Source organism: Salmo salar, chromosome ssa04, assembly GCF_905237065.1.
Source record: "Salmo salar chromosome ssa04, Ssal_v3.1, whole genome shotgun sequence".
In the NCBI taxonomy this organism is placed as follows: domain Eukaryota; kingdom Metazoa; phylum Chordata; class Actinopteri; order Salmoniformes; family Salmonidae; genus Salmo; species Salmo salar.
In genome coordinates, this window is record NC_059445.1 from 13941542 (window position 1) to 13965128 (window position 23587).

Here is a 23587-nt window from a genome sequence, read left to right on the forward strand (position 1 = left end):
TGATTGAAATAGTGTCAATTTAAAACTACCTTTATCTGAATGACAAGCAGAGAAAACAATGGGAGAAATGTACTAACTCAGATATATCACTTGGGTGATGAACCAACAAGTGCAAGCCAGTTCCAACAGGATCTACCATGGTACACTCTTAGAAAAAGGGTTCCAAAAGGGTTCTTCAGCTGTCCCTATAAAAGAACCCTTTTTGGTGCCGGGTTCTACCTGGCACCAAAAGGGTTTTCTACCTGCAATAAAAAAGGGTTGAGACAGCCGAATAACCCCTTATGGTTCTAGATAGCACCTTTTTTTTCAAAGAGTGCATGCCCTTGGCGTCGGCTAATGGGGATCCTAATAAATCAAAAATCAAACCAGAATACTATAGATCTGATGTAAATCCTGTTCAAGACTTTCAGTACCATAGACATAGAATCTCCATGTCAGCCATATTGAGTGTACCCATGAGTATTCTGTAAAATGACTGAGGAGCTTTGTTCCCATTCTATTCATTCTATTTCTATGTTTAGAGGTAAATACTGCTAATGGGGCCCCATTCTAGTCATTCTATATCTATGTTCCCTTACATAAAAACCATATGGTTTCACATGTGGAAAATCACAATTTCACGTTAAATTTCACATGTGAAATCATGTGAAAACGTTTATTTTGGAACACTTCACATGTCCCATTGTATTTCTAGGTCAATAGGTAAATACTGCTACAGGGTCAATTTTTGTCATTTTATATCTATGTTTATAGGCAAATACGGCTATAGGGGCCCTTCTAGTCATTCTATATCAATGTTTATAGTTAAATACTCCTATAGGACCCATTCTAGTCATTCTATATCTATGTTTAGAGGTAAATATTGCTATAGGTCCCATTTTAGTCATTGCATTTATCTGTTTAGGTAAAGACTGCTGTAGATCTGTGGTAAATACTGTGTAAGACTTCCAATACTCACTGACGAAGGATGTCTCTCCCAGGTATCCCCTGCGTCTGAGCGTCACCTCCAGGAATTTGGCGTCCTCATCCACCAGATAGTACTCCTTCTCCAGGCTGATCCATGACCAGTTGAGCCGGAATGGCTGCGGCTTCAGCTTGTTTCCACCTGGAAGACAAAACTTTGACATCAGTTTTTGTAAAGTATTTTAAATTGTGACGGGTAACTTGATAACTTAATGTCAGGGCTTACCCCCAAATCCTCCATCACAGGGCTCTTGAATGATGCCTTGTTTCTAATTTCCTCTCTCACTCCATTGTTCTCTCTCTCTCCCACTCTCAGACAGTGCCTGGCTAGGGTTTCTCACCTCCTCACCCACATACATGTGTCAGTTCCCTGGCTCCTTTGCCTGCCCCTGGCTAGAGTCTTACCTCCTTACCAGTCTCAGGGAATGGGCCAAAACAGGACAGAGAGAGAGAGACCCGTTTTTAAATGGATCACTTGCTGACAGTGACTCAGATAGCTACTGTAAGTGACGGTCTGTTCAAGGGAATCCCTGTCTCTCTTCGTCTCTCTTCGTCTCTCTTCGTCTCTCTTCGTCTCTCTTCGTCTCTCTTCGTCTCTCTTCGTCTCTCTTCGTCTGTCTGTCTGTCTGTCTGTCTGTCTGTCTGTCTGTCTGTCTGTCTGTCTGTCTGTCTGTCTCTCGCGCTCTCTGTCACCTCTGACCCAAACAAGACAGTATTAGCAGAGGGGTTAAAGGTGAGGTGCAGAGAGAGGCTCCATTACTCCTGGTGACTCACTGGCATGGCAGCCCCAGCCATATCCTTTAAGCACCAGCCCTATCCCTTTAAGCACCAGCAGTATCCCTTTAAGTACCAGCAGTATCCCTTTAAGCACCAGCAGTATCCCTTTAAGCACCAGCCCTATCCCTTTAAGCACCAGCAGTATCCCTTTAAGCACCAGCAGTATCCCTTTAAGCACCAGCCCTATCCCTTTAAGCACCAGCAGTATCCCTTTAAGCACCAGCAGCACCTCTGAGAGACAAGGGTAACTTAATGTCTACTTCATGTCTATAGGCTTAAAATATACCTTTTACCCCTTGGTGTTAAACCTTAGTATTGTTAAAGTAGCTCACATTTGTTGTGGTGAGAAACAGAAAGATTTACTAATTAGTTCTTACAATGTTTGAGTCTGTGACCAATGCACACGGAAACCTCTGACTTGAGATTTGAACCTGGACAGGACCCTCTGTAAAACCCCAGATTTAAAGCGATTAAGACTTCATATCTAGGTCATTTTTCTCAGCTTGAAGTGTATCTACCTCATTAGGCCGAATGAAGAGAACAGGTGCCATAAAACACACATATTAACCAGACCTGGGTTCAAATACTATTCTAAATCATTTCATAATTTCAAATATGTTGCCTGGTCTCTATTAAGCTTACCTGACGCAATGGGACCAATGTAATAGTCCCAGAAGTACAACCCCCCCCTTTTTTTTAAGGTATTAAATAAGATATCAAACAGTATTTGAACCCAGGTCTGAAGCTCGTAGTCACCTGGCACTGATCACCATTGACTATACGTTGCCTCCTCTGCCCTTAATCCATACTATCTCATGACTCCTTTATCTTTTAAAAGAAAGTATTCCACTCGCCGCTTGACATTGGCCGCTCTAGACAGACAGAGTTACTTACTTAGCCAGTAACTTTCTTAATGCTTAAATCTTAATCCCAAGCTTCTTTTTTATAACTGCGGCCAAACGTCCAAACGCCTTGGCTTATCCCCTCTCTGACAGGCCCTAGGAGGACCCTTGACCTTGTGTCTGATTGGCCAGAGCTTAGTGGGTTCAGAGAGCCGCGGAGGTTAGAGAGGTGTTGGTCAGTTTTGCACCGCTGGTCACAGTGGCAGAAAGGCCTTATTAGCCTGTTATTAACCTGACCCCTGAGTCTAACTCTGATCAGCCATGGAGGAAGTCGGTCAATGTCAAGAAAAGACCCTTTCATATTAACCCTTTACTTCCTTTAGTGTAGCACCATGGTGGTTGTGGGCATAAGAATATCATTGTGATATTGTGATATTAACCATTGATATCCCTCCAGCAGAGGAGTGCTAGTGTTAGCCTAGTAGCATAGTGGTTGCAAACATATGGTGGTGGATTTGGTTAGGTCCGTGTCAAGAAGTAAATACCCTTGATATTATTAACCCTGTTGTGTCCTTGAGGTTTTTGAAAGGTGCTCCAAATTCAATGTATTATTATTATTATGTATTATTAATATCATTATTATCGCACTCTTGGTTGCAGCACCAGAGTCGAGGATTTGGTAGGTCAATGCGGAGAAAAGACCCTTTGGATATTAACCCCTACATAACAGAACACTAAGGAAAGGAAGCAGAACCAATCCTCTGAGGGGTGACAGAGAACCTGTGAGAGGAGGCTAACTAAAGAAATAAACTCTCACTAGGCTTTATGGAGGACAACAGCACGGAGCATCTGGTTCATTCATACACTGAGCCTGCATTGGGGTTGGTTTTGCCTGGCTGAGGGAGAAAGGAGCTGTGGGCGTGCTGCTATGTGACTGGGGAGAATGAAAACACTGGAGGGAGGAGATGGGGCCACTTCCTCAAACCCACATGTCAACATGGCGCGCCGGGCCAGCACCAAGACACAACAGGGCCAGGGCCAGGATCAAACCACACTCCGCCAAGCCTGGATGTCAATGACGGTGGATTGAACTGAACTGATACCAACTAGTGGATTTTTGGGGGCATTGGTTAAATTGGATCGTTTCACTATGTTGTTTACTCTAAAACACACGCGCACACACACACACACACACACACACACACACACACACACACACACACACACACACACACACACACACACACACACACACACACACACACACACACACACACACACACACACACACACACACACACACACACACACACACACACACACACACACACACACACACAAACAAAAGCCATCCCCCAAGCTACAGTATAGTAGCCATGGAGTCCCAGTTTGACATAGGAGCCCCTAGCACCTAACGGTGGCTATCCTTGACCATGCTCATGTTTCTGACAGCTCCGGCTAAAAATACAGGAAGCATTCATCAAGTTTGTCTCTGCCTGCCCCAAATTCCACCAAGCTTGATGAGTGTGCATGTGGCCAATTGATAGACAAGATGAGCCAGCTAACTTCAAAAGAAGATTTTGAGTGTTTGATTAAGTGTATTTCCATGTAGCCTGAGTGGAAATATCAAACACCTCTTGAGCATCTTTGAAATGTAAAATGGAAGTGCAGTGACTGTTGACTTTCGTCCGTCACTGTACTTATAACGTACAGTGCACATAAACTAAATGCTACAGACACATTAGTCACACCTCAGTCCATCACATTAAGTACAATATTCACTTATCTAGGAAGAAACTTGATTTATAAAACCTGTATACCTTTCTGCTCATATCTCCTCAAACCCACAGAATCTGAAGGAGTGTTTCTGTTCAGAACAGCACGTGTTCCTAGGCAGGCTGCCCAGTTTACACAGAGCTGATATTGAGCTTAGTGAGCCTGTATTGTGTGTCAGATAGGATTATCGTATGAACATGGTCGAAGACAAAAAGACTCTTTCGTTCTGGCATCCAGACTGGCAGTCTATCTGACAGCTTCTGGTTTCAGCTCTGACACTGTTACCCTCAAGACATGTCATAATCGGGTAATAATGCCATTTTGTCTTGTGGATTGCATAGAAATACCAATTTCTAACATGGTGTAGTTTGTCTGGTGAAATACTGTAGATGATGAGACTATGTAAGTAAAATAATATTGAAAACAAAGGAGTCAATTGACCCGTAAGAATTAGAAACAGACTGTTCTGCACTGGGGAAATGAATTAATATAAGTGCTAATGACAATATTTAATTTAATTGATCAGCTGCTGTTATTTCTCAATTGTCACTCAATTATCAGGGTGAAACAAGGTCTTGGAGTTCATTTGAGTTTAAATCCTCAGAATAACCTAAATCAACATGTCGATAAAATAGGACAGGTGAGATTTAAGGACATCTAGCATTTCCCACCTGACCTGAAGCCTGTTTAAAAACAGAGTTGGATTTCCGACCGGGGGGCGGATGGGAGTCAATTGAAAAAAGAGCTGAGGAAAAGTCTTCCCTAACCATGTCTCCAATTTCCCAGACCTGATAGAGACACTGTATGTTGTGACACCATGACATCGCTGTGACGTTATACATACATCATGTTATACATAGATGCACAGCCAGTGGAGGGGACCTCGAAGCCCTGGCTGTGTGATATCTGAGCCTTTGAAAACTCTATGACAACTATGACAAAGGCAATGTCATCATCATCCATATATTTTGTGTGTCGTCCAAGAGAGTTGGTTGGCAGGCAGGCCTCAAAAACAAATCAGCACCTGCTACAATGACACAAGCACACAAACATACCCTTTAAAAAAATGACAAGGTGATATCACTACAATCTGAGCTGTCTGTGTATAATGAATTACACTAATATCACATTCCATCCCCCAGGTGGACATGGTCAGAGCCATAGACGTGACCGTAAGATAGGGGGCTTCAGATCTGGCTGGTGTGACACTCCAGTCAGCCATTGTCATGAAAATGTGTCCACTCTGCCCACAGTGAACCTAAAGCTCTGCACCTTCAGTGGGGTCAATAGAACCGGAAACATCTGTTTTTCAAGTAATAAGAAAAAACGCCTCTCTCTCTCTCTCTCTCTCTCTCTCTCTCTCTCTCTCTCTCTCTCGCTCGGTGTCTCAGAGAACTCCTGTCAGAACTTCAGATTCCGGAAAAAGAATCTGAGTGACAGCTGTGCCCCTCCCACCCCATCCCTCTATCCCTATGTTGGCTTTGTCCCTCCAGGATGAACAAGGGACAGCAGGCCACTGTCTGGGTGGCCCACAGCCCACTGTTCTGGCATGTCTCTCTGCCTCCCTCCCTCCCTCCCTGCCTCCCTGCCTCCCTGCCTGCTTTCCTTTCTCAAACTCAGAGGAGGGGATCCTCTTCTGGCTCCTTTTGTGAATCCTGTCAGATACCGTGTCCAGACCTGGCATGGAATCCAACTACACCAGACACGGATCCAGTGGTGTGTTGTCAAGCACACCATACACTTTCTGCTTTCCGTTAGAGAAGGTCACATCACTACCACTGATTCAGATAAACCTAAAGTGAAACTGAGTGGTAGCCTTTCAGTGTTTGTATAAAACTCCATCTCAAATGATATATAGACTGATTAGTGCTCAGCGCTGCTGCCTATTTAAATGAACTGAGGCGTCTTGCCGAAGTGGAGAGGGACGCCTTCCTTGGTATTTATGAGAGCAATAACATGGATAGAGTATGTAAGGCTAAGTAATGACCACATTCCCTCTGAACCAGGTGTCTCTGCTGGGACTTTCAGAAAGTTACAGGAATAGATCAAAATGGAGGGGTTCTGATGTCTCTAACTGATTTACGAACTCATTTATTACAATCTTTACAACTAACATATCAACCACACTCCCAGCCCACATTTCTTTTGCGTTTCAAACTGACAATAATAATCATTCTCACCATCAGATGAAATGTTTTATAGAAGACGGCATTTTGAAAAAACCCTGTTTCAGGCTCTTAATAAATTTGTCCTTAGAGTGATTTATTAATGCTAGGCTAATCGTTTGAGTAAGCAGTAAGCATGGCCAGTATATCACAGCCACTGCTAAGTGTTGGCCCCTGGACATTTTTCATGTTCTTAGACCTGAGTGAGAAGACTGGATGTTTTCCAGGTATGGGGCTCCCTACGGTGCAGCCATCTTTGGATAACTAACTCACACGGTAGCTAGCTGGCTTGCCCTCCTATGCTCCAACAACATGTAACTTTAGTGGCTAACAGGTCAAATTAATTTACCACTGTCATTTTAATGACCTGTCAGGGGATTTGCCAAGATTCTCAAGATGGTCTCCTGTGAGCCTCGATGACTAAGGATATAATGGAGACATCAGTTAGGTTCATTCCGATTCCAAACATGTTTGATTGTATCTCCTGACTGTACATCAGAGGAGGCTGGTGGGGGGAGCTATAGGAGGATGGACTCATTGTAATGGCATAAATGGAATGAAGTCAAATGTGGTTTCCATATGTTTGATACCGTTCCATTATTCCATTCCAGCCAGTACAATAAGCCTGTCCGCCAATGCTAACTACCAGCACCTTAGCTAACTAGGTCCCATTGTTGCAAAGAGTTATGGGATAATAGATACCCTTGTTTTAACCTTTGTCATCTTCAACCTAGACCATGGTCAGCAATCCATCCATAAAGCAACCAGCAGCCCTACAGAAAACCCCCTCAGTGTCCTTTCATTTCACAATCTTCGTCAGGTCATCAGGTCCTATTTACATTGCTACAGTATTCATAGCCATACATAGATATACTTAGGATAGTGGGTGGGACTCAAGAGGAGGGGGGGATATCATTGGTCAGAATGAGGTTTTGACAGCCAAGAGAATGATGCCACAGTGAGCAACAGAAAGCGGCGCCCATGTAAGTATATCCCCGCTGAGTGACAGGAATGAGGACCATGATTATTACATTTCCTCATTCCTTTTTTTATTTATACTGGGTCACTCTGCACTCTGCACTCTGCAACATGGCACAGTATAAACTTGCAGAAATGTACATTTTAGTAATTTAGCAGACTCCCTTATCCAGAGTGATTTGCATTCAACTAAAGTAGGCAAAACAACCACATATATACAAAAATAATAATAATGTTTTCTTGTCACATACACCGGATAGGTGCAGTGAAATGTGTTGTTTTCACCGGAGGCTGGTGAGGGGAGGACGGCTCATATTGGGGAGAACAGCTCATATTAATGGCTGGAATGGGATCAAACACATGGAAACCATTTGTTTGATGAGTTAGATACCATTCCATTAACTCCATTACAGCCATTACCTACCCAATTAAGGTGCCACCAACCTCCTGTGGTTGTTTTACAGGGTCAGGGTAGTACGGCGCCCCTGGAGCAAATAAGGGTTAAGTACCTTGCACAAGGGCATATTGCTCGATTTTTCACCTTGTCGGCTCAGGTATTCAAACCAGTGACCTTTGGGTTACTAGCCCAACAATCTAACCGCTCGGCTACCTATGGCCCTTATTATTACAGTCCCTGCAGCTAAAACCATCAACAACACCTGTGTGAATATAGATTTCACATGTGGTCCATTCATTGAGTCATTATATTGAGGTGTATGATCAGAATTTCTATACCATTTATTCAATTACAACAGATTTCTCTTTTTTTTAACGTTGGCGCTACAATACAGAAAGTGAATTCTCAAATGCCAGAGTGCTCAACTTAGTTTCCTCTGGGGCATTCCGAAGATCCCATGGTTGGGATTTTGGTTTGGAGGAGCCAGGCATATTAATAGATCCTATTGGCCACTGCCATGTACTGTAAAATAACACTGACTCCAGAACAGTGACCTGATCTGGGTCGGAAAGGCAGCATGCCGCACATCACAAGGTGACAGAGAAACTGGGTCACCCCCAATGGTGCCACTGGCGCTTATTGCATCATTTTGGAGAAAACAAACCTAACTGTCCATGGCAACATGCCAAGATGAATCATTTAATCATATATATACACACACAACACTGAGTGTACAAAACATTAAGAACACCTGCTCTTTCCATGACATAGACTGACCAGGTGAATCCAGGTGAAAGCTTTGATCCCTTATTGATGTCACTTGTTAAAGCCACTTCAATCAGTGTAGATGAAGGGGAGGAGACAGGTTAAATAAGTATTTTTAAGCCTTGCAACAACTGAGACATGGATTGTGTATGTGTGCCATTCAGAGGGTGAATGGGCAAGACAAAATATTTAAGTGCTTTTGAATGGGGTATGGTAGTAGGTGCCAGGCGTACTGGTTTGAGTGTGTCAACAACTGCAACTCTGATGGGTTTTTCACGCTCAACAGTTTCCCATCTGTATCAAGAATGGTCCACCACCCAGAGGACATCCAGCCAAGTGTGGGAAGCATTAGAGTCAGCATGGGCCAGTATCCTTGTGGAACACTGGAACACTGTTCTGAAGGCAAAAGGGGTGCAACTCAATATTAGAATGTCTTGCACACTCATGCCATTTAGCAGACACTTTTATCCAAAGCAACTTACACTCATGCTTGCATACATTTAACGTATGGGTGATCCCGGGAATGGAACCCATTATCCTGGCATTGCAAGAACCATGCTCTACCAACTGAGCTAAATGAAACGACTAAGTGGTGTCAAGATTCTTAGTGAATCCTAGCAGAATGTACGAACGTACAAACTGAGGGAAGGCGTGATAGAAGAGAAGAAGAGAGAGAGGAAAGGAAAGGTGCATCTGCTAAATGACTCAAAAGTAAATATAAATGAAAGAGAGGATAGATACTGACGTTATAGCTTAAGACATACAGATGTGGGATCTTAATTTGATCACCCTGTTGCAGGATAACTTTTTTGCGATGTAGGACATTTAAAACATGTTGTGAATATGAGGTTTGAAAAATGCTTCTGACATTTGTAATTTACACTCCGAAATGTCAGACTTAATTTTCCCTTACGAAAAAAATGTATCCACCCCTACAAAAATTTCTATTAATTATAAAAAATTATTCACATTTCATGTTGCTGAATGATTATTTTCCTGCTGTAGCAAACTGGCTCAAATTAAGACCCTACATCTGTGCAGAACAAGTGTGCAAGTGACACATCTTTAAACAGACAGCGAGAGAGTAGAATATAATGGAAAGTACAGAATATAAAGACACTTTTAAAAGAAAGTATGGGGAGCAGCAGACAGCTTTGCCATATGGAAGCAGATATGAATAACCTCTAGGGGGCATACATCACAACACCAACACTCTCCCAACACTCTCCCAACCCCAATAAATCTATCTGCCCCGTGTCAGGAGGCAAGGAGAGAGCGAGAGAGAGGGAGAGGAAGAAGCCTCCGCCTCACAGTCACAGTATACATGAAGGTAGACCTTAAACTGGCACCAGGGGACAGTAAATCGTTGGCCGGCTGTTGACATGGCTGACAGGTTAGATCCGAACACACACTTAGGAAGTCATGGTGCCTGCTGTGTAAAATGGCCGTGACCCACTCAAGCCTCATTCACTGGCTCTCACTGCCTCGACAGCACTCAAACCTACAGTACTGTTATGTGCTGTGCACTAGCCCTTCGGGAAACAAATGTTTTAGCATGGGAACAACTATGGAAAATCATACATGCTCTCTCTCTATCGCTCTCTCTCTTTCTCTCTCTAAAAAATACTATTTCCCTCCTCTGAAAAAGTGGCATTCTACCCCTCTGGAACAGAACAGGGGGCTGTAATGCAGTCAAACGTTCCTAGCTAAGTATTGGCTTTGATTTCTGGGGGTTGTGAGTGGGGTCTGTGGGGGACTATGAAAGGGGATACTGCCGGTCCTGGAACTCTCCCAGTCCCATACACCTGTCTACTAGTGTTCCAACTTCACTTCCAGGTATGTCTGTGTGTGTGGCAGGAGACGGGAGTCTTGAAGGCAGGAAGCACATTCCTTGTTCCCAGGAATGATCGCATAACACTGTTACCTCTTCCACTGGTCTACTATCATTCCCCATGCAGCAGGAGCCTGGAGTGAAAGGGGAAGCTACCAGATTATAAAACCGAGAATGATTCCACTCTATTCAACACAGGGAGGCTATTTTCAAAATACAACCAATTAGCATGACTATATATGTACATTTTGATCATTGCTATTGCTAAGAAAACTAAAACGGCACGACCTCCTCTTGCATAACCTATTAACCTTGGGAGAGTTTGCCTGGATCTAATATTCACTATCTACTCACTAGCCTATCATTTTCTTAACGAGCACTCTTAAAACAATCTGATGTAGACTTCCCATATCTATCTAACTACCTGGATGAGTTTAAAACTCTGATGCAAGACTCTGTTCAGGAGGAGGGTAAATTGTTATTGTATTGTTGTGCTGATTGTATTGTATTGTTGTGCTGATTGTATTGTATTGTTGTGCTGATTGTATTGCATTGTTGTGCTGCTTTTATTGTATTGTTGTGCTGCTTTTATTGAATTGTTGTGCTGATTGTATTGTATTGTTGTGCTGATTGTATTATATTGTTGTGCTGCTTGTATTGTATTGTTGTGCTGATTGTATTATATTGTTGTGCTGCTTTTATTGAATTGTTGTGCTGATTGTATTGTATTGTGTTGTGCTGATTGTATTGCATTGTTGTGCTGCTTTTATTGTATTGTTGTGCTGCTTTTATTGTATTGTTGTGCTGCTTTTATTGAATTGTTGTGCTGCTTTTATTGAATTGTTGTGCTGATTGTATTGTATTGTTGTGCTGATTGTATTGTATTGTTGTGCTGATTGTATTGTATGTTTTTAATGTTGTAATGTTTTATTGATGCTGCTGTCTTCTTGGCCAGGTCTCAATGGGCTTTTCCTGGTTCAACAGGTAAAAAGACAAAGGAGGAAGAAAAACCCTTCAGAAGTCTGGACGAGTCTGGACGAGTTTAAGGGGTTACTACTAGCCTCTGGCAGGGTAGCCCTGGCCTGATGGACCACTCGTCTGTAGACAGTCCTGGATGACAGAAGAGGAGTAACCCCAACTGACAGACTGAACTTCATTATTGGGATAGAGCTCAGAGGCTAGTAATAGTTGTGCCATTAGACTAGTTTATTTTGAAGAAGATCTATGGAAATGGAAAAATACATCTAGCCTTTTATGATAGAATGACACTGCCTTTCATCCAAGCACCTTGTCATAAACCTATTATCACACAGGGATAGTCAACAACAACAAAAACTGTGTTGAGGAAACATTCAAAGGTGGCCATTTTGAGCGAGGCAGAATTCCCTCCCTTCCAGGTCAGGGCTTTGCTGTGTCTTTCAGCAGGATTAGGTGAAGGGACGGAGGGCTGATCAATAATCAGTTATCGGTGTAGTGAATGTAATAATACCGCGTCCTCCTAACCCTAACCGTTCTCACCTGTTCTAACAACTCCTCCTTGAGTCCATCACTCAACGAAGAGGAAATCTCTACACAGCCATATGCCTGGAGATGAGGGAGTAGGTCTATACCTCAGCTCACCTTCTCCATCAGAGTCCCTCATAATCTCCACTCAGAACAGAACCAGTGGGCTGGTTGGGTCCTTATGGGCCTCAAGGGGTAAGGTATTCCCTCATCAAATAATACATTAAGGCTTGAATGAAGGGAACCTGTCTGAGTTTGTCACTTATGATTCAGTCAGTCTGCTTATTGTTGTATAACATTGACATCAGTTTCTAAACAACCATTTCCAAAATGCATTTACATTTTTTAATTGCTACTCCACAGGGCTGACTGATGATTTACGCTTTCCTCCGTCCATCGGATCTCCCCGAAGGGTGAAAAGTTAAACAGGCACTCCGCAGGGCCTCCCTCTGGGGTCCTGACAGAAAAAGGACAGCATATGCTACCAGGACTTGGAATGTGGCCACTGTCCATTTCAAGAGACAAGACTTCCCGCAGTGTGGCAACTGCTGACCCCTTTCTTGAACAATGCAGAGACACTGGGAAGTCATCACTAAACCCCCACACACACACACAGCCATGCTATGGGTAGAGCCGCCGCTGCCTCTGTGTCTCTCGACACCTGCTGGGACTTGGGAATACTTCCTCCCCTCTTCCTCCCCCTTCCTCCCTCTTTCATCCCCCTTTCCTCACCCCATCACCACCCTCTCCACCATGGAGACTGTAAGTCTCTAAAGGTAAGGAGATTGAGTGTGTACCCATCCATCGCATGCAAGACTGTGTAACTTGCAAGTGTGTGTAGCTTCCCACTTTTTGGAAGCCAACCACTCGATTTCATCTCTACGTTAGATCGGCATCGAACATGTCACCCTCCCTTGGAGAGGGTGTGACCTCGACAATTTATTGTTAAAATGAGAGGCTGCTTGGATCTTTAATTTAAAGTCTCAATGTAGACTTTTATCTTAAGCCATTCCTGTGATTAATGTGATTTTGCTATTCATTGTAAATGTTTTGTAGACCTATGTAGCCAAATTGTATCAATGATCGTATGCTATACATTCATGTTTTTTACATGTTATTGTTATATATGATAATTAACTAATGATATCAGGCCAAACCCGGCCATGATTACAGACACCTGTGTGTGTCCTTTGACACTATATAAACTAGTGGCCCGCAGTGTTTGTCATTATACCCTGATGAAGACAGCTTGTCTGTCTAAACGTTGGATATTAGGTTATTAAATTATTGCATCTGAGCTCCTAGAGTTTGCGGCTCTTCTTTTTTATGTGTAGCTTGACAAGACTTCTAATCTTTGACACATATACTGGTACAGAAAATGTAGGTACAGTATGTATTGAAAAGGGAGGATGCATACCAGACCGCTACACATTGGTATTGGCTGACTGTCTGGGGAGGCTGAGGTCCTGTGTTGCTAGGCAGGTTTGTGATGATGTGTGTTTAACAAGCCTGTCCCTTAGAAAGCTATGGGATAAGCTATGGGATGCCTCCAAAATGGCACCCAATTCTCTATATAGGGCACTACTTTTCAAAAGTGCTGTAATACGAAGGGAATAGGGTGCCATTTGGGATGCAGCCAGGGAGTCTGGTGCACTACATGCATCCGCCTGGCAGGTATTCTAATCCATTTAAAGGGTGCTAATCACTGCTAGCCCTTTCCTACAGTCAAATGACCTTGTGGCCTCATGGGTGGAATGTTATTCATATTTTTCATAATTTCATAATGAATAAACATGATAAAAAATACAAATAAACTGAAATGACATTTTTTCTATGTCAAATAGTTTTGTTATTGTGACGGAACAAAGGGCTGACACTAGATCAATAGTCAGATGCAAACTCCAAATGTAATACATTTCAACTCTATATCTGACATGGTACAGGTGTCTTCTTTGTTTAAGCCCATAACCATGTGTGTGAGTTGTATACTTTTGTTGCAAAGTAGATTTGTTTAAGACTACCAAGAATCACTCTGTATGACCCTAAAAGGTTAAAGACAGCTGCAACTATCAATGTATCTGAAGGTCTATTTCCTAGGGTGGCTGGAGTCTCGACAATTTTTAAGGCCTTCCTCTGACACCGCCTGGTATAGAGGTCCTGGATGGCAGGAAGCTTGGCCCAAGTGATGTACTGGGCCGTTTACACTACCCTCTGTAGTGCCTTGCGGTCGGAGGCCGAGCAGTTGCCATACCAGGCAGTGATGCAACCAGTCAGGATGCTCTCGATAGTGCAGCTGTAGAACCTTTTGAGGATCTGAGGACCCATGTCAAATCTTTTTAGTCTCCTGAGGGGGAATAGGTTTTGTCGTGCCCGCTTCACGACTGTCATGGTGTGCTTGGACCATGTTAGTTTGTTGGTGATGTGGACACCAAGAAACTTGAAGCTCTCAACCTGCTCCACTGCACCCCCGTCGATGAGAATGGGGGCGTGCTCGGTCCTCTTTTTCCTGTAGTCCACAATCATCTCCTTTGTCTTGAGGTATGCTAATGCACCGAGGTATGCTAACGCTTCATCACCACTTCACACATAAAGGTTATGCTAACACTATGCTATGCTATATCACTACATTCCCCTCAAGGTGAGGGATGAGGGGAGAGCTTCATTCAAAGGAATTAATTCAGGATCTCAACATACTATTGAGAGTAAGAATAGTAGAATACACAAGGTGCAATTTCGACATTTGGTTGTGCATAAGCAGTTTTTTCTCATTATGTCGGTCACTGACAGTCACTCATTTAGCCCATGGCAGCTAACAATTTTTCGATTGGTAAGTTAGTCCATTCAACTATTTAAACTTGTAGTAATCATGGCCGAATAACGGCAAATGTGTAGAATTGCAGGAAATTAACTTTAAAACTAAAATAAGTCTCTACACTCTCGCATAGGGCCCCCAATACGGCTAGGGCCGGCCAACCTCCACTCCTGATCAACACCCAGGGGAAATACCCTGACCTCTCGCTCTTTCTCTTCTTACCCATAACACATTATTTATGACATGTTTCAATGCAGCAATAAAACTCTACAGGGAGACAACGCAGCCATTTTGACTATTTTCTAGGTGAATTTTGCACACTTAGGGTGTAAATAGTATTAGTTTTAAGGTATTGTTCATGGTCACTTCTGCTGCATACATTTATTCTATAGAATCTAGAATGTCCAGCGCTGTTTCTCACACACATAAAAAAACACAAAACTTTTATGTGCATATTTTTATGTGCATATTCGCTGACCAACAGAATGCTGTGTCAACTTATTCCTACATCCCAGTAACAGACTTATGACTCAGGCAATTGTTGCCTTTTCATGCCTTTATTTGATGTTACTCGGTGTGTGTGTGTGTGGTGTGTGTCCTACCAGCCCTGACTCAGTGCTCTGCACATGTGAACCGTAGTCAGACAGAAACAAAGTCACATTAGACAGATGGCAGAGAGGTATAGAGCCAACCCTGCACCTGGTTCAGATGTGCTGGCTGGAATCTCAAACAGAACAGTGGGACAGACTACACTACAAACACAGGGGATTGTGGAGCTAATTGAAGCCCTTGTGTCCCCTTCCTGTCGTAGCCAGACCCTCAATTACAGACAACCCTGAGAAAGAAAGCCTATTATCCATTAAGGCTATACTGTCTGAGAGCGACAGCCATTTATGGCCATCTGGAATTCAGCATGTTCTGCTTTAGCAGAGTAAGAGGAAGTGTCCATCCAAAACATATGGAAACTTTGGGAAGACCCATGCATTAAAAAAATTGAAATAATTAAGAAAATAAGTCTCAGTATTTCAGCATGTGTGGATCGGGACAGTACGGGAAAAGAATTCCTTGTTGTGCAATATCTTCATAAACTAGTTAACAACCTTTCTCCCACTCTGTTCTCACAGCCAATTCTCTGTCCTAACAGGAGAGTTAATTACTGGAAGTGAACACTAACATGAAGATAAAAGGGTTAACTTAGTAGGGGATAAACTTGGTGAAAACAACAAGAGGAATTGACCAAAAGGCCATGACACCTAAACCCTCCGTGGCCAACAACCATGTTGATGATGATGATGATGCTAGCTAGCTCCTCAATCCAGCATAAATATAGCCCAAACTTTTCTTACAGTGTGTCATGGAGGGATGCATTTCAAAACCTCAGAATGTGTTAAGCATTTACAGCTGATGTTAAAATAGCAAAGCATGCCCCCATCCCCACCTGCTTTATTTTGTTACTTTGCTTTGCATTTGCTATATATATCCATGATGCGGGTAAAGTAGGTCCATAATGGTACTTTGGACGAAGTGAACCATAACAAAGCGCAAACGAATATCCAACAATTGATTAATTTCAAAACTCTACAGTCTGTGTGTGATGCACAAATGTGTAGAATATGTAGAATATACTTTGAAACCAAAAACATATTTTATGATATACATGCTTTATTTACTCCAATAGTTGAAATCTACCGACAATAGGATAGAAAAGCTACGTTATATAGACACTAACATCAAAATCATGCATATTAATTACTGTATACTGAAAACACCAATAGGATTGTCACAATAGAAATGCAACCTGTGTGGATAGTTATGAAATCCAATAAGGTACGGTTCATATGACATCGAACCAAAAGTTAATTTCCAGGGGAATATAAATACACACAGCTACTGAAATCTAAAGCCTCCCAAGCAAAAGATCCCTAGAGAAGGTAAGGAATGGATCTGGCAGCAAAACGCAGAAGACCATATCGGATGGTGACGACAAGTCAAACAGAAAATAGAATCCAAAAAATAGAAGCACTTAAAACGATTCCATGAGAATTTTGGATTGTGATGCAAAACCTGCTAACTTCACTATGAAATAGTTACGTGTGTCTGAGAAGCCACACGTTTCTGTTCCACTAACCTAGAGAAGCAATGAAGCAGGTCAGGACCGTAACAGTCACCTTGATCCTTACAAAACTGCTGCTCAAAATTAGTAGTTTCCTCTACACACAGGGTCAAAGGCTCAGGATATTCTCATTTATCTAGGATCGATTTCCATAAAAACGGACATATGGTTTGATGAATTCTTGGAATGCCTTGAAGGCATTGAAGGTGGCAAATTTGGTTTCATGCTATCACTTCAAACACTGAAGGAAACCCAGGACAAAAACCACAAAGGAAAACCCCCATTGTTCATGATACAATAAAGTTCAGAGCTTTTTTAATTGCCGGGCGTTCCATCTCTTTCACTCCTAACACACCCAGGGACACTGTTTGGCCCATGTCCCCACTGACCTCTTCCATCCCTTCTTTAAACCCCCTTTAAACCTGCCACCCTCAGCGGTGGGGCGAGGAGAGAGAAGGGGCTCTGTGCTAGCTGTCAGTCATGGCGAACTGCGTTTAAGTCTTTGTGATGCAAACACTGGAGATTGACAGAGAGCAGGAAGATTCAATCTCAAAGAGACGTTCAATCTGAAAAGAAGGCTGAAGCCGAAAAGAATGCCTACAGGCCGTGTGATGTAAGTCTGCAGTAATGGGAAACTACAACGTCAATGAGCATGAGGTTCAAAAATTAAAAAAGAGGGTCTTACCTTTATCTTCTACTGTGAAGTAGAAGATATCACTTGTGGCGTTGCTACCATCAAGCAGCACGTAGCAAATCTTCATTTCGTCGATATCAGCTGATGACATGAAAGGGTGAATTGGAAATGTAAGGAGGAGAATGTTTACATTCTTTAGAACATCAGATGATTACTCCACTTTTTACTGAAGGTTACTTACAGCCCTCAGGCATCACTTTAGATTATGTCAAAGACAAAGGCATTACAATAATGATTCTGGCAGGAGTGTGAATACTGGTCTTACTGATATTGTAAACATCATTTTCCCAAAGTACAGAACTTCAATCAATTTAGAATAACATTTTAAAATAGTACATTTGTCAGATTTTAATTGTTTTGAATGTTCGTTCACTTTTTCCTCAATTGTTTTAAAAAATGTTATATATGTAATATTAAATTCTAATCTTACCTTGTGTGAAGACCTTGATGCTGTCATTGCCCAGGGCGGTGTTCATGATGAAGCCGTGCTGTGGGGCCTCGGCCACAGAGTACTTCAGGACTTTGTGAGGACTGTCTCGATCCTCGGACTTCAAGGCCTTGCTGGTGATCAGGAAGCCAAGGTGGCCGCTATGCAGAACCCTTAGGGAGGGGGCAGCCTTGTTGACCAGGATCTGGGGGACCCCATTGTCAATAGTGCTGATGTGAATGGTCATCATTTGAGGCTTACGTGTCTCGTACACGGTATCAGGGAATACGTAGAAGTCGTTGTGTGTGCCGTCGGTGACGGTGAACGAGAAGCTGTCCTCATTGGACTCAGTGCCATCGTGCTTGTAGGTGATGAGGTTCTCGTTCAGGTCCTGCTTGGTGAAGGTGTTGATTGGCTGGGTGCCGTTGAACAGCAACTGGCCATGAACCGGCACCTGGGTGACCACAAAGCGCAGCAGGTTGTCTGGGGTGTCACGGTCCTCCACGGTCAACTCGAATGGGGTGATGAGCTTGTTTTCACCCTCTCCCAACAGCAGCTTGTGGACGCTCAGGACAGGTTTCTTGTTGTCCACGTCTGTGATGGACACTCTGAAGGTGCGGAAGACCGGGTTGTAGCCGTCCGTCACCTCGAACTCAAAGCTATCCATCTTCATCTCATCGTCTGAGGTGTGGATGTAGTAGATCTTGTTGCCGGCCAGCTGCAGCTGGGTGAAGGTGGAGATGGGCACACCTGGGAGGTCAGTGCATTCAAGATGGCCTCTGCTAGGGGCACGTGTGATGCTAAAGCTGAGGAACTCGTCCGGGCTGTTGATGTCAGTGGTGCTGAGCAGGTCAGTGGTGAGAGTCACTTTTCCCCCTTCTTTTAGGGTCACGCCTTTGTTGATAACATCGGGGAAAACCATGTCGATGCTTCCGATGTTGATGTAGAAGTATCGGTCGATAAGGGGGTTAATGCCGTCGGTAACATCAAACTTTAGCAGATCACGGACACCCTCCTGGCCCGTATGCACATACTGGATTAGGTTTTTGTCAACTTCGTCTTGGGTGAAGTTCATGTCGAGGGTGATGTTTCCCACAACGTGTCCGAACTTGGTGATACGCTGGAGATAGCCTTGGCTTGGGCCATAGCGCACAACGTAGATGAGCTCTTTGTCTTCAGAGTCCAGATCAGTAGCCTTCATGACCCTGTTGTTGATTATTTTGGTTTCTCCGATCTCAACCTCCAGTCCGTCATTGATGGCCATTCTCGGTGTCTCGTCATCGACAGGAATCACCATGATGAGAACCTTCTTCTCCACTGTGTGTTTCCCATCTGTGAGCCTAACTTCGAAGCTGTCTTCTTTGGTCTCTGAGTCGTCGTGTTCGTAGATGATGTTGGAGGCCTCATTTATCTGTTCCAAGGAGAACCTGACAACAGGGACTGTGCCCGTTGTAAGCTGCTGAACTATCTTGCCATGCTTGGGGTTTTTTATGATCTCAAACTCCAGTTCGTCCCCTGGAATGTCTGCATCGGCCGCATTCAGGATGGGTGTGTCGATGACCAGACTCATGCCCTCCATCACGACAAACTCACGGATGAAGATCTCTGGTTTCTCATCATTGGCAGGGATGATGACGATGGGGAAAAAGTGGCGATCAGAGAAGTTGATGCCATCGGAGCAACGGAAGGTGAACCTGTCTTCCACAGGCTCCACACCTTTGTGGATGCTCTGGACGTAGTAGATATGACCGAGGATGACATCTTTGAAGCTGAAGGCGGTGATGGCGGTGCCTGCTCTGGACTTCTCAGAACCTGGAGCTGGGGAGATATTCTCCATGTACCCGGATGTTGATTGGACAATAACGGTGCACAGGATGTCATTGTTGTCTGTGTCCATATCCTCAGTCATAACGTGATCCAGAGTAATGACGTTCTTCTCCCCTTCTATCACCACAAACTGCTCCCCGACGCTGACGATGGGTGGGATGCTGTCGACGGGCAGGATGGTGACGAGCACCCGGACTCCTTGGACCTTGTTGCCCCCGACAACCCATTCATCGGACATGTCGGAGATGGTGAGGTTGAAGGAGTCATGCTCTTTAAAGGAGCCGATCTCACCACTAGTGTGGGCATACATCACCACGCCGTTGATGATGTCCTGTTGGGTGAACCTCTCGGCGCGGGCACCGCTCACCAGGATCTCACCGAGCCTGGGGGGCTCCTCAACGATGAAGGTCAGCATGAGGTCGTCAGTGTCTTCATCGTGGCCCTGGATGACGTTGCTGGTGATTTCAGTTGCCCCGTTCTCCAGGACATCGATGGATGCCCCGAGAAGGCCAGCAGGGAGCCTGATGGTGGGAGTCTCGTCATCAACTGGGTTAATGGAGATCTTGATGATGATAGGTACCTCATGGAAGCCGTCGCTGACGTCACACTTGATAACGTCAATGAGGCTTTCCTCCCCGCTATGGATGTAGGCAATATGGCCATTTTCGATGTCCTCCAGGACAAATGTCTCACTGTTCGACATATCGATCCCTAAATACTGCAACTGCCCATAGCGAGGAATCTGGGTCACAGTGAATAGAATATTTTCATATTCTGTGTCCTGGTCGGTGGCATCAAGCTCCTTCTTAGTGATGATGTACGTGCTTCTCTCCTGGCAAGTGAAACCAGTGTTGGTGATAAAGGGAGGCTTGTTGTCGACGGGCTGTAAGAAAATAGTGAATAGTCCATCTACTGTATTCCCAGCAGTATCCTCCACAATGAATGTGAACTGAAGGACTTTTGGAGTGATGCCCAGTTCCTGGTCTGGGGGCTTGTAGGCCACTTTGTGGTGGTTGACCTGCGCCTGTGTGAACTCACTGATCACAGAGTCGGGACTGTCAGTCAGAACAATGTCACCCAGGGGGGCCGGGTTGTTCTCATCTGTGTCTGTGGGGGGCTTGGTGACAGTGTATTTCAGATCCCTGTCATCCGAGTCCAGATCTGTGTAACGCAAAAACGTATTCTTGAAGTGAGTCAGCTCATACTCTTGCACTGTCATGTGAAGCGTGGTCCCTGGGTAGAGCTCTGGTGGGAGGTCATCCACCGGGTGGATTTTAATGGTGAAGGTATGCTCACCGGACTGGTTTGGTGGGTTATTGTCGTCTTGGACGCGGAACACAAACTGATCCATCACAGTGGTGGTGCTGTGAGGCCCAATGTGGCGGTAGAAGAGCTTCCCATCTAGAATGTCCTGCTGGAAACATTCGGTCACCACCTGTTCAAACATCTCATCTGTCTCACTGAACTTCCAGAGAGAGGGGTTAGAGGGAGGCTCCACTTGTCTGAGGATAAGCTCCCCTACAGTGGAGTATGGGGCCTCAAGGATGAATTTAATGGTAGAATCCTCTGAGTCTATGTCTGTGGCGCTCAGAATGAAGGGGGAAATCTGCATGATTTCATTCTTGAAAAGCACCAGGCCGGTGTTTGCATTGATAATAGGGGGTTCATCGTCAGTGGGGGCTATAGTGATAGGGAACAAAAACTCGACCTCATTGCTGCCATCAGTCATTCTAAAAATGATGTTGTCGCTGTAGGTGTCGCTGCCGTCGTGCTGGTAAACCACAATGCCGGCATCTAAATCGGCAGGTGTGAAGAATTTCCTGCGCACGCTGAGCACCGTCAGCTCGCCGTGCTTCAAGCCGTCCACCACTGTGATTTTCACATTGTCCAGGTTATCTTCATCACTGATCTCTAAGTTGTGAGAGCTGGAGAGAGTTCTGGACTGGCCCTCAAACAAAAGCTGCCCTGTGTTCTTGGTTGCTACGGGAGCAAGAGTATTCATAGGCTTCACCACAATCATAAAGGCAAACGTATCAGAGACGGCGCCCTCTGTATCTACAATTTCAAACTCGAGCTGGAAAATCCTCTCTACTTCTGAATCCTCTGACGGAGGCTTATAGGCTATCTTCAAATCTTTAATGTCTCTCTGGTAGAATGAGGTGATGGGGAGGTTCTGATCATCTGTACTGATGATGTAGCCTTGCTGATGGCCCAGGGGGGAAGTAATGTTAAAGATTAAGTCGTCTGGATCAGATTCAACATCCTCGGCAGCCAACATATCACTGGTGATAGCTGTCATCACAAATTGATCAATCTCCATCATCATCATCGCAACAAAACTAGGCTTAGGAGGAGTGTTCTCTGTACCCTCTCTGATTCTAACCATGATCTGGAAATGCTCCTGCATAATGGTGTTTCCCTCATTATCCTGCAGCTCTACCAACATGGGGATATAGTCTCTGTTAGGAGAGTTGGTGGTGGATGTGTGCTTGTAGCGAATGCCTTGCTTAAGAAACTCATCACAGTCCATCATCTGGCCATTAGTGGAATTATTTAAAAGGGTGCCATACCTGGGGAGACCGCCGGCGCCGACCAGCGTGGCGACCTTGCACTGAGTGACACCATCCTCAAAGGAAAAGTCCAGGCCCTTTTTGTCGATGGGGTTGCTGTTGCTGTTGAGCTTGTCCACAGCCAGGGGCATGTTCCTGGTGAGGACCTCCAGCTGCTGGAAGACCACCTCCACCTCCAGCATGAAGGGGATGACCACCGTGTCCGTCTGGGAGTCGTAGCGTAGCTGCAGCTTCACCCTGTCTTTACTGGGGCTCCGGGAACCAAAATGAGTGTATTTCACCTCATCACCGCCAAACGCACAGGGGAACTTCTTAGGGCTAAGCATTCCGGGTTTTTGGGCCAGTGGGTCATTCTCCAGGACCGTGATGGAGCAGCGGTCTCCGGGCTGCACCTCAGTCACCAGGTCATTGACAGGGTCCAGGTACACAGACTTCCCGAAGGGAACACGGAGGCCATTGTTGGCCACGATGATGCTCTCAGCATTATGTCCTTGTCGTTGTCGGTAAAGGAACGCCGAATCAAATTGGTGGTGCTCCGCGTCCACAGAGGAAAAGCAAAAGACCAGAGTGAAAAGCATAAAGAGGCATCTCAACAAATGTGCCTGCCCTTTACAAAGTCCTGTCCTTTGCAGACAACCAGCCATGTCCACTGCCAGTTGCCCTGCAACTTTGTATAACTCAGCAGAAATAAATGTCCTTCAAATCAAATCTCTCCAGAGAAGAAAAAAGATGAGAAAAAGTAAACCCCACTCTGGCAGTTGAAAAGTTGAAGCTTGGGTCTCTTGTTCTCTCTCTCTGCTCCCTCTTTCTCTCTCTCTCTGTCCACACACACTCACACAGGAAAAGTGTAGTTGATCTTATGGTGCAGGTAATACTGAAGCAGTAGACAGTGACAGCGCCCCAAGACTCCTCCCTCTAACAACACGGAGAGAATGCCTCCTGCCCCCAACAGCTAATTTAAGAAAGCACATTGGACAGCCCCTCCAGTACCCTTGCCTATCCCCTCCCTCCCCGCTCTCTTCCCCCTGCCTATCCCCTCCCTCCCCGCTCTCTTCCCCCTGCCTATCCCCTCCCTCCCCGCTCTCTTCCCCCCTGCCTATCCCCTCCCTCCCCGCTCTCTTCCCCCGCCTATCCCCTCCCTCCCCTC

General features: G+C 44.6%; 1 protein-coding gene and 1 long non-coding RNA gene across 2 annotated transcripts in view; one reads left to right on the forward strand and one right to left on the reverse strand.

Annotated features, from left to right (window-relative positions):
• LOC106610210 (FRAS1-related extracellular matrix protein 2) overlaps positions 1 to 23299 on the reverse strand; it is a 59986-nt gene extending 36687 nt beyond the window's left edge. The window contains exons 1-3 of the mRNA XM_045716570.1: positions 18047 to 23299; positions 17608 to 17697; positions 959 to 1105 (exon numbers count right to left, since the gene is read on the reverse strand). Of these exons, the coding sequence (XP_045572526.1) occupies positions 959 to 1105; positions 17608 to 17697; positions 18047 to 23084 (5275 nt within the window). The 5' untranslated portion in view covers positions 23085 to 23299. The remainder of the gene's footprint in view (positions 1 to 958; positions 1106 to 17607; positions 17698 to 18046) is intronic.
• Positions 995 to 13898, forward strand: LOC123742422 (uncharacterized). Its single transcript, XR_006769559.1, has 5 exons — positions 995 to 1135; positions 1280 to 1465; positions 3243 to 5671; positions 11479 to 12192; positions 12361 to 13898. It is a non-coding gene; the product is annotated as an uncharacterized lncRNA (long non-coding RNA).
• Positions 23300 to 23587: the final 288 nt, after the last annotated feature.